The 11543-nt window shown below is 44.5% G+C and overlaps 2 protein-coding genes across 2 annotated transcripts; both read right to left on the bottom strand.

Annotated features, from left to right (window-relative positions):
• Window positions 1-1671: 1671 nt before the first annotated feature.
• LOC121699862 (leucine-rich repeat, immunoglobulin-like domain and transmembrane domain-containing protein 2) lies at window positions 1672-4077 on the bottom strand. Its single transcript, XM_042082373.1, has 3 exons — window positions 3968-4077; window positions 2852-3630; window positions 1672-2527 (listed from the first exon to the last, which is right to left on the bottom strand). The coding sequence occupies exons 1-3, from the start codon at window positions 4075-4077 to the stop codon at window positions 1722-1724; spliced, it is 1695 nt and encodes a 564-aa protein (XP_041938307.1). The 3' UTR covers window positions 1672-1721.
• Window positions 4078-6697: 2620 nt separating this feature from the next.
• On the bottom strand, window positions 6698-10920 carry lrit1b (leucine-rich repeat, immunoglobulin-like and transmembrane domains 1b). Its single transcript, XM_042082371.1, has 4 exons — window positions 10685-10920; window positions 9585-10045; window positions 8884-9189; window positions 6698-8520 (listed from the first exon to the last, which is right to left on the bottom strand). The coding sequence occupies exons 1-4, from the start codon at window positions 10804-10806 to the stop codon at window positions 7445-7447; spliced, it is 1965 nt and encodes a 654-aa protein (XP_041938305.1). The 5' UTR covers window positions 10807-10920; the 3' UTR covers window positions 6698-7444.
• Between the last annotated feature and the right edge of the window lie 623 nt (window positions 10921-11543).

The following is an 11543-nucleotide window of genomic DNA, read 5'->3' as shown; positions in this document are numbered from 1 at the left end:
CATATAGCCTTGGCTAGTAATTAATGTGCTTTTTCAGTAAACTAGGTCATCCAAATGTCACATATTTCCAGACAGAGAACTGTAAGCTTCATACTGTAGCTTCACACATTTGCGGTGAGTTTTGTTGATAGTATTCGTTTAAGTAGATTGTTTATGAATTTCCCCTCTTCGGGATAATAAAGTTGACTGACTTTGACTTTCATAGACCTTGCTCAAGTACACTGAGCTATTTATATACTGATTTTTTATAATGTCTGTTGCCTAATCCAGCACTTACCATTGTGTGACAGAGCAGAATAGCACGGGAAAGTTCATGTGTTTGCATGTGAATAAGCCACATTCATGTATTCATGATATGCAGCTTTCAAAGCACTCTGAGAAGTATAAACACTACTGTACGTTATCGGATTACCAACAAATGCACATTTCATGGCACGTTTGAACGAACAACCCACATTTATTCCGTCTCAACAAAGTTGGTTTCTCGTCTTTCACCATGAAATAGAGCATTGGAATATATTTCACATATATAAACATATATGATATATTTTATAGTATTTATCTTTTTGTATTTTATTTTATTTTTGTAACTGTTGAATTAAAATGTGTTATCATTGGGGAACATTTAGCATGTTTGCCATTTTCTTTATTTGTGTACATTTTAGCCTCCCTATATTCCACATGTGTTTCTGCTTTGTTTTGGGGAAAGACATCTATAAGACAAAAGTCTGACCCTTGTGGAACATACCACAAGGGTGATAATGTCATTCAATGTGAGCCACACCGTTTCCTCCACTTGTGGCAGCTGGCTTAGAGAAATCTGAAAGTCAGTTTATAATATATACTATTTCCAGTTGATTTTCACTCTTTTTAAGTAGTATCTGTTGAAGCAATAACCAGTCTACTTATAAATTGGATTTATGAGATCTTTAATTGAGAGAGGATATTCAGCCGAATCCACCTGTACTTGTGAACGCTGAGAATGAGGTAACAGTCTGTGTATCTGAATTTATTGAGGGTGTACAGGTGAAATTATGTGTGGCCCATCATAGATAATAATTGTAGTTCAACATACAGATAACAAAGAGATATTTATAAGGCATTTATTTAAATCAACTGGTAAACAAATCATGAATGATTCACATGAGCTTTGGAATTATTAACAAATCGAATACATAGTATTTCCCTTTTCCTAGAAGTATCAAATGAATCTTTGAAAATAAATAACGCTGGATACATACTGTGATTTCACAAAATAATACAAATAAAAAATAAATAAAATAAATTATGACATTCCTCCAAATAAAGTGGAGGATAATGTCCCTTTGTCTTTTAGAAGGCATCTAAATCCTCTCTTCCCCTCATTGCAGACTGTTGGACAATTCTTAAACATCTATATTCATGAAATATTGCCATGTCAAATAATACTCTTCTCCTGAGGACTTATTCAACTCAGCCTATACTGCCTTGTATTTTCAGGTGCAGCTGTCTGTGATGTTGATGTGATGTAAATCTGAGCTCTGTGTTTAGGCTGAGGTTAATTTTGTTTTGTTTTATTGTTTTATTGACACTTATCATTCTTGGTGTAGCCCTGATGTCACTCCAATATTGCACAGAGGGTGTGCGGGGGGGTTACAAAACTATATTACTTGTGCGGACCTTACATGTGTTGTTGAATTTAGACCATGTGTTTCAGTAAATATCTAAACCGAGTGAGCTGGTCAGTAGAGCTGGGCACTGTTGCCCTTCTGCACTTTGTCCTCGGACCGCCGCCGCATCCTGCCATCCCCGACAGACTCCCGGCACAGGCCCTCGTCGCTAGCCGCCTGGAGGCTGTCGAAGGTGCCCTGCCGCTCGCCGCTGGCTGCGTCGCTGCTCCGCTCCACCCGCTTACGGTGCTCCTGGATGGACCTCACCACCTCGGTCAGGCGGTGGCAGCAGCCCACGCGCGCGTCGGTGGTGCAGGCGTACATGCCGGCGGGCACGGCCAGCACCATGGCACACACGATCACGATGATGTGGATGAGGCGCTCGCGCTTCTCCAGCTCGTTCACGTCGCTGCCTGTCATGAAGACGATGCACTGACCAGCGAGCGGCGTCTGGTTCCGTAGCGCCACGCACACCTTGTATTTAGTGAGGGGCTGCAGCTTGTCCACTGAATAGCTAGTGATGCCCGGGCCAATGTAGATCATCTCCGCCTTGGGCGTGTCAAAGCGGCCAAAGTGGATGGTGTACCAGGTGTTTGCTGGGTTGTCCGTGACGGCGAACCACTCCACGGTGATGCCGTAAATCGTCTGCTTGGCAATGCGGAAGTCGATGTAGACGTTATCCTCGGCGGAGGCCAGGGGGTAGGGCGCGGAGGCCTTGAAGGAGACGTTGCTCGGCAAGACATTGACGGTGATTCGGACGGAGGAGTTGCCGATGAAGTTGTTGGCGGTGCAGGTATAGACGCCGCGGTCGACCAGGTGCAGGGATGGGATTAGGAGCTGGGAGTTAATGGTGTCCTCATCCACCTGTGTCTGGGACACTGTGGCCCCAAGAAACAAGAGAACGCCGGAGGTCAGGGGATTATAGAAATGCCTGTGGTTGTTACTCTGGTTGATACTGCGTGTCAATAACAATGTTATTTTTCATTAGTTTCACCAAACCATTACACAATGCACTGCAGTGTATAAGTGTATTAGATGCCATTATTATTTCTGAGAAACGATTAGAGGAAATAGAAGAGGAAAGCCCTCTGTGAGTCAGACAATGTTAACAATGTAAAACTGGAATAATAACTATGTGTGCATACATGGGAAATATAGCAAGCTGAAAAGGTAGTTATTGCATCAGAAAGCTCAAAGTTCACCTGTGAATCCTCGGATGTTCTTGAGGTTGTAGATCCATCGGACCACAGGCTCGGGTCTGGCCTTCACCAGGCACTGTAGTGAGGTGCTGGCCCCAAGGGACAGTGTGACGTTGGCCTGTGCAGTGGACGTCTCGGGCTTCATGCAGCTTGTCAGCTCCACCTCATGGAAGAACTTGCCCTCCTTGGAGGCAGGCCCGGCACAGGTCAGGTAGGAGTTCATGAGGATGACCGGCGGACTGACCGACTTGATGAACTCCACAAACCCCTTCAGGCGGCAGTCGCACAGCCAGTGGTTGTCGTGGAGGGCGAGCACCGCATTGGCCGTTCTCTCCTCGCTCCTGCCCGGCCTCGGACGCTGGAAGCGGGGCCAGTTAAGAAAGACATCCCTTGAGATGACCGTAAGCTGATTGAAAGATAAATCTAAGTAGGTTAACCCCGACAAGTGTCGCAGGGCGCTCTCCGGGAGCACGTCTAGCCGGTTGTGCTTCAGGTCCAGGATCTTCAGGTTGGGGGTGTCTTGGAATGCCGTCCAGGGGATGGACCGCAGCTTGTTGCCCTCAAGCCTCAGCTCGGTCAGGTTGGTCAGACCCTCCAGGCTCTTAATGTTCATGAGGGTGATGTCGTTGAAGTTCAGCCACAGAGACTCCAAGGCACTGACGCTAGAGAAGGACCTCTGGGGGATCTCGGTTAGGTGGGAGTTCTCTACGCGGATTTTGGTGAAGTCGGGAGGGATGTTGTTGGGGATTCTGCCCAGGGAGGTTTCCATACAAAGCAGGGACCTAGAGATTGGGGTGACCATAGTGAACTATGATGTGACATGATCATGAGGTATTGTAGGTAATAGTCATGATAGGTCATAATAGCAGCCTATTTTCTAGCACCAGCATCTATCACAAGTAGTAAAACACAATACACAATACCAGCCCGCACAAAATAACAACAATGCAAAGCCATTTATTAATTAAAATGGCTTGTGCTTAGGAATTTAGATTCACTTTTTGCCTAAATTGTCATTTTAGGTTGACAAGTTGATTGTGAACAGCAGTTACGTTCACGAAAACCAGACAACACACAGACTGGAATCTACCGATATATCATCATCTTAGGCACACTTACCTTCCGAAGCCATCATCGGTGCAGGAACAGCCAGTGACACAGAAAGATGATACAGAGTTGATTTGAAGGAGGACAGAGATGATGGCTAGTGTTCCATAGATGGTGTCCATATTCCTATGGTCCATATGCTATGGAGAGTTTGCATGTGGAGCGTTGCCTGGGAGCTGAGCATGGGTTTGGCGAAGTAAGCTTATTACGGCTAATCCTCCTGGGCGTCTTGACGCAGATCAGAGATCTGAGGAAAACAAACAGCAGTTTAAACAAATCGAGATGTGTGACAGAAGAGGGACGTTTTGCACATCTTTGAGTGCAGTTCCTGGAGTTGTGAAAGTTCTGATGCTGAGGTGAGGAATGAAAGTTATGTAAAACATACATATTTGAAATGTATTTTAAAAAAATTGGATGTTGCCAATTGAGTCACAGAGAAAGGAGTTGAATATCTGTTCTGTTCTGTCAAAAGTAAAGCAAAACAAAACAATATAATATATTCATAGTTTTTCATAAAAGTGTATTAAAGTCATAGAGAAATATATTTGCCTCAAGGTATTATGGATATCATTCTACCTGATACCTGTTTGACTCCAAACAGTTACTCTGTCTAGTCGACCATGTGGTGAATGGGAGGGGGGAGACATTTTCCACTTGTCGTGCCATCTGTGACATCACCAGGCTACCTTTCTCCATGCCCTGCGGGGAGGCAACTCTCTTTTTAGATCTCGGAGCTGACCTACAGCCCACTTCAGGACAGCAGAGGGCCGCACAGAGCTGTGGGTGTCCTGCTGCACGACAGGATGGAATCAGGTCAAGCACGATGGTCTCTAGGACAAGAGCACTGTCACATACTCCTCAAGCTGACTTATCGGCTGGTTCTGCAGAGCAAGCAGTCTTAGATGTCTGCATTTAGAGTGTCACAGCATGCCAGTTTCAGCCCAACACACATCCTTCGGCAATGCAAAAATATGTGTTAATATGATTCACTAAAATATAAATATATAATAGCATACATTTAAATATGTTTTAAAAAAGTGACTAAAGATTAATGAAGCCATGTGGGTGTAAAACTGTTTTATGCAACATACTGCATTTTGCCACAGAAAATTAGTCAGTTGCTGTATAACTATACATACATTAATTACAGCTGAGGTGAGGTGTTGGACACCATATATGGTCATTGTGGCTGTCTGCTGTTGGACAGTAGAGCTCTGACACGCATGCACGCCCCCGCATGCACACGCCCTACCTGTGTGTGTGTGTGTGTGTGTGTGTGTGTGTGTGTGTGTGTGTGTGTGTGTGTGTGTGTGCACATGTCTGTGTGTGAATTAATTATATATTAGCATATTATATAACTTTATATCCTACACAGAAAGTTTCTTCAGAAGTGAAAATGATCTTCAGCATCAGCTTGACTGATCGACCTGGTTTCAACAAATGTCTCTCTCCTCTCTCTTTTGGACTCTCTCTACACAGAATATGGGAGTATTCTGTGTAGAGAGCATTGTATATTTATTTTATTCATCTCTCTAGACAGTTATGGGCCCTAATTTAAATGACAAAGTCTCTCATGCATGAACAAAAGCTATTGTGTGTTGTGGGGGAGTATTGCATTGATACACTGATTTTCATGTTATTGTGCTCATAATTATAAATGAGACAAAATATTGTTGTTAAATTAGCTTTAGTACATTTTTGCTTGTTGCTGTTGGCCCACTTCAAACAGTCGTTCAAATTAGGGTCCTTTCGTTTATAATTGTAAATATAAAAATTGATATTGCAACATAATTTTTGGTCTGGTTTGTCTTTTTGTGCAATCAACCTCACTGAAACAGGACCAAATGCACTTTTCCTTAAAAGGAAACGCAAAGTATTTTCACATGGCAAGTTCACTGGTTCACTGAAGCAAGCTTATTACACTTAATCCCCCTCTGCGTCACTTTTAAGAACCAAAATGGAGCATGGTATTTTTAGTGGTCCTTAAATATTTAGGGTGATTGAAAACCTTAAAAAAGCAAAGGTTAAACTATACTACTGTTCAAAAGTTTGGAGTCACTTAGACATGTTCTTGTTTCATCATTAATGTTGTAAATGACTGTTGTAAAAAGAAATGGCTGAATGGCTTCAATGCAATATCTACATTGCCCATTATCAACAACCATTCATCCAATGTTCCAAAGGCACATTCTGTTTACTAAACTGATATCATTTTAAAAGGCTAACTGAAAAAAAAAATTGGAGAATCCTTTTGCAATTATGTAAGCACATAAGGTAATCTGAATCTGCTGCCCTGATTGAAAAAACAATGCAATTGATCTCAGCTGGTATTCTGTCTATAATGGAGTGGAATGGACATTTCTAAGTGACCCCAGACTTTTGAACGGCAGTGTATATAAAAAAGTAACAATGAATTGTTGCAGCATTCCAAATCAAAAATATGAATCCAACTTATGGCTTGATTAAATTAACCATAAAATGAATTTAAATTAGGTGTGACAAAAAAAACTTGTCCAGTCATGGTTGTAGACTTAAAAACTTAGTGGACTATATCTAGTCAGACCCCAGCAAGGCAGCTGTCACTCATTCAGAATTTTCACAGACGTGTTTCCTGTCTGCCTTGTCATCCTTACCCTTTCCCTCTGACCTTCAGGTGACTTCTAGTCTGTTTTATGACATGTTTAATTTCCATAGTGTACTGACACATTTTCAGAGAAAAAAATGCACAAATCACCACGCCACTATAGAAAAAGATTTATTCCTTCATACATTTAGACTTATATGATCTTATGAGATAAATAGAGATTATACAATATGTACATTATTCTAGGTTAGAATTGAAACACAGTCGACCTGGCATATTAACTCACACAGTACATAGATTTATATTTTTAAAAAGTTATTTTGTTGTTTACTGGGCCTAGTTTTTTTTTTTTTCATTTTTGTGAATCAAACACTGATAAAAGAAGAAGGTACTTGTTGAGTTATTTGAGTGGATTGTGGATGTACCATCCTCTCAATGAGATGGGCTTCAGGTACTCTAGCAAAGTATCATCTGAAAGACAAACCACTACATGGGTATATGTCTCAAAAAAGTGCATGACGTATAAAAAAACAGGTAGTCAAATGAAAAAATGAAATATTTTTTTTCCTCAGGTTCCCTTTTGTTCATCACAGCGCACCAATCAGAGGGTGATTTGGTTATGAAATAAATAGTAATATGCATCAATGACTTTACAGCAACATTAATGAACATCGCTCCCACTAGCCCTGCAGGCACATTCTAACACCTTCACAGCATTGGGTCACCTGTCCTCCAGAGAACCAAACGGCCAATAAGGGTTTACAGGTCAGTTAAAGCTGGCCTCACTCTTATCATACAACACAACACAAATGTGTTGTTGAGCCAGTTTTAGTGTTTGTAAAAGTGAGTGCGTGGCTCGGTGTGCTGGCCTCTGGCCTTTAGAACGGTCCACTCTGGCAGTTGGATTAGCAGAAGTACTCGTTGGGAGGGCCTTCAGTCCTGGCGGTGGCCTCCGAGTCCACGCTGGAGCGTGCCGAGAGGAGCCTGTTGGACTCATCCGGGTTGAGTCGCGTGAGGTATTCCCCTTCCATCCCTTTGGCTTTGGTGCCCGGCGAGAGCGTCTCGAACGTGACGTACGAGTCCTGGATGTCCTTGGACTTGCGTCCGAGCAGCTTCTGCAGACGGCGCTTGAGGGCACCGCAGCAGACGATGAGCGTGAGCGGCACGGCGATGACGCAGGCCACGGTGATGACCACCACGTTGATGAGCTTCTGCGTGCCACTGGCGCTGGCCGCCTCGTCCGTGGAGAAGATGACGCACTGCTCCTTCTTGGGGATGAGGCCCTTGACACAGACGCATGCGATGTACTTGGTCTTGGGCACCAGGCCCTCGATCGTGATGCGGTTCTTGCCGGGCTCCACGTTGATGCGGCGCATGTCGCGCTCGCCGAAGACGGCGTAGAGCACGCTGAAGGACGTGGTGTTGGTGGCCATGGGCGCGCGCCAGTTGAGCGACACCGTGTGGTCAGTGTCGCCGATGACCTTGACCGAGCGCACAATCCGCCGCTCGGGGCCCTGCTGCAGGGACGAGGCGTTGGCCGCCAGGTTGGACAGCACCTCCTTGGCGATCTCCATGGACGAGCCATCCATGACCGTCGAACCGCCTGTGGTCTGGCCCTCTGACACGCCGTCCGAGACACTATAGCTTTCGATTTTCAGCGACCCGCGGCCAGTGCCCAGCGGCTCAATGATGGGCACCGAGCCGGACGTGGTGGACGGGGGCATGTAGCGGGCGATCAGCTTCTCCTGGTAGGCGGCACGGCCCATCCCGCTGCCGCCCTTCTTGCCCCGGTTCTTCCGAGAGCCCGAGGACACGACCTCCTCGGAGCGGAACGTGTCCGAGATGACAAGGGAGATGATGGCGTCCGCGGTGTCCACAAAGTTAGTAGCCGTGCAGACGTACTTCCCCGAGTCGCGGTAGGACACGGCCGGCACACTTAGGATAGACCAGATGATGCCCTCCTTCGATACCTCTTGCTCGACTGTAAAAACACAGAGAACCACACCACATATGAGAACAGCGTGACCATGCAGTCACTGAAAAACTAATCTACCATTCAGTGGTGTGACCTACAAACAACCGGTGCTACACAAAAGAAGAGAGAAATGGTGCCGACAACAAACCCACATTAATGCCCGGCAGAGATAAACACTCTGATCCCAAGAGAATTGTCTCTGAGGACCGGCTTAAACCGCCGCCGCCTGATCTGGCCTCTGCCCTTCCCTCCACCACGGCAACAATAAATGGCACAGTTATGTAACGGACTGCCGACTTATTTATAGGTTGCGAGTGGAGCGGTACACCGGCATGCTCGCTGACACGCCAATAGCGAGAGCGTTCTCACCTGTGCCGTTCATGGGCTTGCCGTCGGCGCGGCTCCACGAGAGCTCGGGGATGGGAACGCCGACGGTGCCGCAGCGCAGCAGCACGTTGTTGCCCACCGAGCTGCGGACCCGCGCCACGGCCGTGTGCACGCGCGGGGCCTGGCAGCGCCGCAGCTCGGCGTCGCCGAACAGCACGCCGGACAGGCTCTCGGGCTCGGCGCAGCGCAGGCGGGTGTCGATGAACGCCACCGCCGATGACGGGCTCTTCTGGAACTGCCCCAGGTCAAAGAGGCGGCAGTCACAAATCCAAGGGTTGTCATGCAGACCTATGAACACAAACAATATTATAAGGTTAATCAGAGTGTTTTGCTAAATATATTGCACAATTAATTGTCAAAGAACAATGATTATGCTGCCATTGGCATCGCATGTCATGTTCTGTGCATTACATATTATGTTCTGTGTTGGTGAACAAAGGGTTTAGGAAAAAACATTATATAGCATGTAGCATCGAGACATAATATTATTATTTCTACTACACAGAAATTAATTTCCTTGTCTCAGCATTCTTGTGTTAGTAATTATATTTATATATTTTTACATTTGACACTTGCAATGATATTTTTGTTCTTCACAAACAATTATCTGTATCACATCACACAGCCATCACAACCCTATCCTCAAATACTATAATAGTGAATGATCCAATGTGCAGCCCTACCCAAAATCATCTTGGAGCTGTCCAGGTCTATGGAGGGTTTCACATTGAGCCATGTGCTGAGGACGTCAGTGGGCACGGTGGTCAGGCTATTGCTGGACAGATCCAGGTAGGTGAGGTTCTTGATGTAGAGGGTGGCCTCACTGGGGATGGCCGTGATCTTGTTGTTGTGGAGGTCCAGGAGACGCAGGTTGGGCACGTCCGTCAGGGACTCCCAGGGGAAGGAGGTGAGCGCGTTCCCATCCAGTCGCAGCTCATCCAGGCTGGAAAGCCCACGGAAACTGTCCACGTTCAGGGAGGAGAGTGAGTTGAAGGACATCCACAGGAACTCCAGGTTGCTGAGGTAATGGAAGGTCTGGCTGGTGATACGTGTGATGGCCGTCTTCTCAATGCGCAGCTTGGACGTGTCCAGTGGGAAGTTGGTTGGGATGAAAGTGATCTCTGGGTCATTGCAGAGGACGCTCCTGAGTAGAGAAATAGATTGCGCTAATCAACAGATCACTCTCACACTAGAACTGCCAAGAATGTCAAACTACTATTAAACAAGGTGGACATTTGGCGGTTCTTGGAATTTAACTCAAAATTTCACCAGCAGAACTATTTTTCTTTTTTAAGAAAGTATTTTTCCAAAAAATTATTTAGCGGTCAAAATGACCTGTCACGGCCTTTCTAATGTTAACTCTTCTCCAAACACTGATGCAGGAAGATAAAATAAACTCTGAGAAATGAATACAGATCTTAACATTTCCATTCTCTATTCTTACTTATTTTTTTTGCAATTTATTGTTTTACAGTTGATATTTTTAAAAGCAATATTTTTGCTTCTTTTCTTTTGAGGCAGAGAAGCTTTCATTTATGTGCAGTATGTGTGAGAGCTACACTGCAGAGCACACTGCCTAACAAGGAAAGAAGATTAAAAAGCATGCACAAGTTAATCCCACACTAAATAAAGAGTCCTGAAATCTGCTATCCAACAAAATGGTGCAAAACAAACAGCACAAATGTTTTCAAATGTTTTCTAAAAAAACAAAAAATATGCAAGTTTGCCATCTATTTAAAATGTAATTGCAATGTAGCTGTTCTGCAATGTCTCTAGCCCTTACCTTGCCTTGGAGCCATCACTCAGCTTATGATAGAAGCAGCTGCACTGAGAAGGGCAGGAATAGGAAACCATAGGAAGGCAACACAACGCCACACAGAACGCCAACTCTGCACGGCCCAACATGGTGACTGCTTTCTTGGCTCTATTCTACTGGACTATTCCTACATCCGTGGGGAGGAGACGCGCCGGCTTATTCCTCTAGCATCCGCGGCATCGTACTGTCCTGCTCGGCTAGTGGCCCATACTGGACTGTGCTGCGCTGAATCCTGAGATAAAAAGGATCGACTAGGATTAAGGAGAGGACTTGGGTTATTTTCATTGACGCGATTATTGCTTCCTAGAAGCTGATAGGCTATATGGGTGCCCGTTGTTTATATACAGAAGCAGTAGGTCTGAGGCAGTGACTGAGGGGTAATAATAAAGGCTCTGACGATGTTTGGAACTTGTACTTCTCTATCATCTACCATTGGCTGACAGACTGTACCGTACTGTACTGATCTGATGTAAAAAAAATAAATGTCTAAAACAGAACTGATTTTATATTTGCATTGTATATTATATCAAATACATTCTTTTCAATGTATTTTATACATAAATGCATGAAACTGTGTATAATTACTTAATTGTTAAGTGAGAAACTGGTAACAGAAAGACTATTCCTCATACAGATCCTGCATCTCTTTCCACAATGTATTTCCAATGATAAATACTTTTGTTTAATTCCTCAACATCAATTTAATCGGAATAAAAACATGTCAAAGAATAATTTAAATAGGAGAAAATGTTTTTTCAGTGTGCCAATCTTACTTACTTACAATCTTACTTAAATGCTTTGTTTTACACTACATGTAGATGACAAA

The sequence above is a fragment of the Alosa sapidissima genome, chromosome 24, assembly GCF_018492685.1.
Source record: "Alosa sapidissima isolate fAloSap1 chromosome 24, fAloSap1.pri, whole genome shotgun sequence".
Taxonomy (NCBI): Eukaryota; Metazoa; Chordata; class Actinopteri; order Clupeiformes; family Clupeidae; genus Alosa; species Alosa sapidissima.
The sequence above is the reverse complement of the archived record's forward strand: the minus strand, read 5'-3'. Positions and strand labels throughout refer to the sequence as shown.

Coding starts and splice junctions, on each gene's coding strand:
- LOC121699862 (XM_042082373.1), bottom strand. CDS start 4,077: ATGGACACCATCTATGGAACACTAGCCATCATCTCTGTCCTCCTTCAA. Junction 3,631..3,967: donor ACCGATGATGGCTTCGGAAG/GTAAGTGTGCCT, acceptor CCCAATCTCTAG/GTCCCTGCTTTGTATGGAAA. Junction 2,528..2,851: donor GAACATCCGAGGATTCACAG/GTGAACTTTGAG, acceptor TTGGGGCCACAG/TGTCCCAGACACAGGTGGAT.
- lrit1b (XM_042082371.1), bottom strand. CDS start 10,806: ATGTTGGGCCGTGCAGAGTTGGCGTTCTGTGTGGCGTTGTGTTGCCTT. Junction 10,046..10,684: donor AGTGATGGCTCCAAGGCAAG/GTAAGGGCTAGA, acceptor TTCTCTACTCAG/GAGCGTCCTCTGCAATGACC. Junction 9,190..9,584: donor CAGCTCCAAGATGATTTTGG/GTAGGGCTGCAC, acceptor TTGTGTTCATAG/GTCTGCATGACAACCCTTGG.